A 6,000-nucleotide genomic window follows, 5' to 3' on the forward strand; every position below is an offset into this window, starting at 1 on the left:
ACACATGCAATCCTTTTAGCACAGACTTGTTTATCAAATATAGAGATCACTGATCATGGTTATAGTCCTGAAATGCTCTGTTATTTAATGCAGCACAAACAGGAAACCTCATTGGTGCTGTTTGTTCCCTTGCCCTCTCTCATAGAGGTATTTTAAAAGTGTACAATAGGAGTGTAGCAGACTGTCCATCTTGGAATGATAACCTTCCAACATCAAATAATTCATACTGTTACTCTAGTATTGGCCCTTGTGAAATACAAGTGAGGTGGTACGCATGGAACGCCTACAACAAAGGGTCAGTGGGCCCTGAGACCCTGGCAAGCTGGTCGCACAGCAGTGGGCCAGTATGGCCAGTTTGAAACTGCATTCAGACACGGCCCTCCCTAAGAGCAGGTGAAATAGAACCATTTACTTGGGGCAGCAACCGCTTTGTTTTCACTTTAGATTAGTTCTGTAAAGTACTTGAATTACAATGTAATGAAACCAGCTTGATTTATATAGCAATGATTTATTGATACTGAGTAGGGGGTTTTATCACACGACACAGAGGTGTAGTTTGGCATTGACGTGTGCCAGACCAGAGGATGGGAGGCGCATTCTAGTGTTTCGCCCTGGGCACCGAGTTGGCTAGAAACGTCCCTGCTTATTAGGAATTGCATTCAATAAACTCAAATGTGTGATCCGTGCTTTTTCAGCGTGTCTGACCTTGGAGACGTGTTAATAATGCTTTCCTCTCTCCAGTTCTTTTTTAGGACTCCATGAGGCCATGTTCCATTTGATCTGCTTGGTTCCCCTGTGCATTGCTGTTCTACAGATTATAACATGGACGCCATACTCCATCAGGGAAAGTCACGTGTCCTCTGCCGTGCATTGAACCTCTGCGTCTGGAGGTCGACAGTGTCATCTTGTGACAACCAACCCTTGCTTCTAAGGAATGATCACTGTGCCTGTGTTTGAAAGTTAGAGTAAAAGTAGCTGACATCATGCGTTTACAGGAATAAACTGGCAAAGTGCATTGTGGGATTGTGGAACTGACAGGATGTGGAGCCGGATGCCACATTAGGTCATGGAACCTTCTATGACCTCTTTGTCTACAAGTAATTGGACTGGCCTATCCTAAAGAGCTCTTTAAAAAAAAATGACAGAACATAAGTAACAACGTTTTTATCAAATGGGCACCAAATGTCATAATTGCTGCTGTGCTGGTTTAGCGTCTTGAAACATCAAACCACTTCTCTACACTGCCAGTGGTCCCACGGTGAACGGGTTATCTTTACCTACTAATGATGCCTTTCTTTCTCTCTTTCAAATTACCCCACACGTCGTGCTCCAAGTACTTGGGGACAAGGATGTGTGTTGCGCTTGTTTATACTGCGAAGGGGATCGCAGGCTGTTTACATTCTTATTGTGGGGCACACTACCCAAGCAGAAATGCCAGGCAGAGGGTAGCAGGATTCCAGGATCCTATTGCATGGACTGGGTTGCCCCTTCTACTTTCATAATCTTTGGAATCGTCATGTACTTTAGCAGGTGTAGCGAGCCCATAAGGCATCTTCTGCAACCATTTCTGTCATGTCTGCTGCAGAAATGTACCGTGGGTTGTGTTTTTTAAATACTGATTGCCCAGTTTTCTTGGGCCTGGGGATAATGGAAACGTCTATTTTATCTATTATGGGAGCATTGCGGGAGTTTCTAATACACAGATAGTGTACTTTTAAATTTAATTTAAGCCATCGGGACGTTTTTTTTTTTAAAGTGAGCGTTATAGAGAAATGTTTATATGTAACCTTTGAACTACCCAATTATTTGTGGTTCGTTTGCACTAGCATTTCTTTCATACTCGCAATTGTAAATAAAGAAATAAAGAAACAGCTGAACCCTTGAATAGAATTTCATCGCATGGCAGCCTGTAGAGTGTGCTTTGCATTGCATGAAAAATACGTATTGTTTCAATTGAAAGTGTGTATTTTAAAACTGAAAGTGTGTTTAACTGCAGCTTTTCCCACTCGAACATTTTGAGGACAGACAATTATCCTTTGACGTGAGAGCAAAGGTTAGAGTAAAACAGGTAAATGTCCCAAAAGATACCATGCCATATATCACAGAATGTGCCCATAAACATGGGTGGCTTTTTTACATTCATTGACGAGATGTCACAATCCAATTTCTCTCACACCCCAAGCACCAAAAACTGTCATTCACCACTGCAGAACACAAGCAATAACAACAGGAAGAGTTGTATTTCTGTTTTCTGGTTAGCCTAGCTGTAGTGGAACTACACTAAACAATGGTCTTTAAAAGAGAACTTATGTTGCCAGAGCACAAAATCATGAGAGACTGAAGTTTCGATGACAGAAGCGATAAGTAAAGGGCTGGTGGATAAGGCAGAACCATAAAGTGGACAGCTCAGCTGCTTATTAAATAAAGCTTTCATCAAGAGAAATGAGCACCTCCTCACATGATTTCTACCAATGGCCACAATGTGACTTCACAAACATGGTGACATTGTGACAGCCATGCATTCCACCTGAGGCATACATGCCAGGTAACTGGATATTTGAGTGAAGTCTAGGCACTTGGGACGACATGGAAACAGCTTGTAGCTAGTTCAGTCGGTAAGAGATGGGTGTGGAACTCATAGTAGAATGCAGCAAGCACCTGTGGATAATACCATTTGATAGACAGACTTAGAGAGAAACATTAAAACCAGGAATTCTAATGCACTCTGTGTTGGTGTCCCCAACACATTAGAGATACGGACCAGCATCAAGGTAAGTCACTCGTTCCTTTATTTAAGGCACCTCCTGGCAGATCTCTCACCGCCACCACCAACCGTTCTTTATCCCACTCCCTGTGGCTGGATCACTCTGACACCCAGAGTTCTGACCATCCTACACACTCCTCAGAGATTTGAATAATGGGCATTCTCTGCTACCACCTAGCTGCATCAAAACTAAAAATCTAAGTTATGAAGGCATGGTTCTTATCAAGCCCTGGGGAGGAGACACAGCTCCTCCCTAACCACGGAATCCGAATGGAGTACGACCCTCCGACCTTGGTTAGCACGGGTTCCTGGTTTTTACTTAACGGGTAGCCGAGGCAGCCAATGGGGGTTAGAAGGTTAGGGAGAGGTTGTGAATAGGTATGGGGGGGTGGGGTAGGGAAACCGGAACGAGGACTAGGACACTTGATTGGATAGGGAAGGGTATGAAGGGAAAACAACCTACATTAACACTTGTGCCATGTATTTCTGAACACTTCCTGACACCTAGGAGTACCTGTTTCACTTGTAATCACTACGTCCGCTTGCTTACTGACATGACAATTACAGGAAGCACAACAGTCATGAAGTGCCGATTACAGTCACAATACAAAAGCAATGACCCTGAACATAACATTGAATCAGCCTCAATACAAAGCAATGAGCGTGAACATGACATGAACATGAAACATAAATGTGTTCTCTGTGTCATTCGATGCCCAAAAATCCCTGTTGTTCCACAGGGCTACAATCCACACTAGAGAACATGCGTTAGTTCATCACAATGAGCATGATGGTTACTTATCTCAATCTCGGGGAGCCTCCCATGGCCGCTCCGAGCAAACTGATGATGGCATCTCAGCAAACTGAAGGATGCGGCTGATCATTTCCCTGAACACCGAGGTGTGAGTGAAGGTGTTGACGTATACCGCCAAGGCGGTTGGCTCTGAGGAATGTCGGAAGCCCTTCCCCGGAACACCAGGCTTACCCCGTGTACCACTGGCGCCGCCTTCGACCACAGTCTAATGGCGTTTCCTGCATAAGGTGAGAACGCTGCAACAAAACTTTGTTGTCCTGCCTGTGCCTGCAATCATCAATACCCAGCACCTGGCCCAGGCAGAGACAACCTTTAATAGCGGTCTTGTGCTACATGCTGCGTGCACCAGGCATGCCTAGCCTCCTGGGCAATGCCTGGTGCCTCAACACTGCGCATCTACATCTACAGGGCTTATTAGCCTGTGCCTGGTGGCTCTAGCCGCAGAGGCACCCAGGACCACCCACAGCCCCCACATTCCTGACAGTACCCCCCTGCCCATGGGACCTCAAAGGACCTGGCTTGTTTGGATGCAATCAGTGAAACTGTCTTACCAGTATGGGAGCATGCACTGCATCTGCCCGTTCCCAAGAACAGTCTTCACGTACATAACCTACCCATTCCACAAAATACCAGAGGCGCCTTTGTCGTTTCCTTGAATCCAGGATGCGTCGCACCTCATACTTTTCCTGACCATCTTTCATGACAATTGGTGGTTACATGGTCTTGGCCCTGCCAGCTTCTGGCCCAATCAAAGACACATGAAAGACGGGATGAATCTTCATAGTTTGAGGTAGACGTAACATACAGCTTTACTGGAAACACATTTTTCAATAGCATAAGGCCCAATAAATCGGGGGAATGAATTTACGAGGCCCCATCAATCCTTTGGGCTGTTTGGACAACCACACCCTATCTCCCACTGCATGTTGAGGAGCTGCCCATCTCTTCATATCTGCAATTATCTTATAGGTCTCCTTGGCCTTTTTGACATGTGCTTTCTCCAGCATTGGATCTTTCATGGATTCACATGCTTAGAATATTCCCCGTCGTCAGGCTGGGAATCCTTGGTAAGTTATATAGACATTTTCCATAGGAAAAATTCCGACACTTTTGTGTCCTATTTACGTCGTTTTGGGCCGCGCACGCCGGCGCCACTGGGACATAGGGGTATATATAGCTCCGCCCCCGCGGCTCCCTCAGATTTCAACCGTCTTCCAAAGTGGTGGGATTACCTCGTGTATCTGCTATTTGGTTAGGTTGTTCTTTCTACTTCTGCGACTGTTTGTTCTTCTCAAGGGAATGTCTGGAAAGGCGTTGTTTCGTCCGTGTGCTACGTGCGGCCTTAAGAAGGTGTACGAAGGGGTTGGTCGTATGGACTGCATTTAGTGCCTTCATCCTCACCACACGGCGGATACTTGTGAAATCTGTCAGGGTTTCTCCCAGAAAACCCTCTAAGATCGAAAAAGACGCCTGGTCGATTGGCTCAATGACGGAGCGGGTGCGTACCCGGCATCGGAGGTGGGCTCCACGGCCTCAAAAAGTAAGTCGGAACCCCCGACGAAGAAGGCACGTGCTGCCGAAAAACGAACCTCGGAGTCGGCCGAAAAACGCCCCACGGAGAAACATTTGGAGAAACATTCGAAGGCCTCCTCCTCTTCACACAAGACGCCGTCTTCTTCCGCCTCGTCTAAAAAGGAAAGAAAAGAACCATCTAAATCCTCCTCAGGAGACCGTCATAAGTCTACCTTGAGTCGAGAAGCCGCGGCCAGCAAGTCGGCCCCAAAAGCGGCAGGAACACCTCAAGGCCCTGCGCCACTGGCTTCGCCGACGACCTGCTCATCGACGCCTGCGTCATCGGCGGCTCCTCCCACATGTCAGACTGCAGCGGTAGGAAACATATCGTCGACGGTGGTCCCGTCGATGGGATGGCAACCAGAGGTTTTCGATCCCGTCCTGCCGGAGGCCCTGCTTCAACCAGAGGCAACTTTCTCCATCTCGTCGGCTGACGAGGAACGCGACACGGTGCGTGCCCAACCGATCTCGGTCTACAGCCGACCAGCGCGATGTCGCTCTTGGGTGTGGGTTCCATCCCTACTACCTCATCATTACTGAACCCCCAGGCGGTTCTGTCCTTGGAGGTGCTAAATACGCGACAGAAGATTGCCCTACCCTGCAAGAAGGAGGAGAACTACAGGACTCTGACCGTGAGGGATCAGGTTCAGACATCTCACTATCCCCCTCAAGGGACCCAACTTGGGACTCTGAAGCAGAGATGGAAGCTCCGAGAAGCCCGGCACAGCCATCGCCACCTGACTAGGTGGGTGCATTCCATGCCATGATGAGTAAGGCGTGTTCGGAGTTTGGCCTAGTCCCTGAAGAGGAGAAAAAGGATTGTTTTCTTTTTGATCATATGGGCAAGAGA

General features: G+C 47.3%; 1 protein-coding gene across 1 annotated transcript in view; it reads left to right on the plus strand.

The window, feature by feature from the left end:
* The window catches only part of LOC138567427 (transmembrane protein 180-like), a 384,600-nt gene extending 382,723 nt beyond the window's left edge, over positions 1 to 1,877 (plus strand). The window contains exon 7 of the mRNA XM_069645615.1: positions 742 to 1,877. Coding sequence (XP_069501716.1) covers positions 742 to 874 — 133 coding nt within the window. The 3' untranslated portion in view covers positions 875 to 1,877. The remainder of the gene's footprint in view (positions 1 to 741) is intronic.
* Positions 1,878 to 6,000: the final 4,123 nt, after the last annotated feature.

The sequence above is a fragment of the Ambystoma mexicanum genome, chromosome 2p (assembly GCF_040938575.1).
Source record: "Ambystoma mexicanum isolate Mex_15411 chromosome 2p, UKY_AmexF1_1, whole genome shotgun sequence".
Taxonomy (NCBI): Eukaryota; Metazoa; Chordata; class Amphibia; order Caudata; family Ambystomatidae; genus Ambystoma; species Ambystoma mexicanum.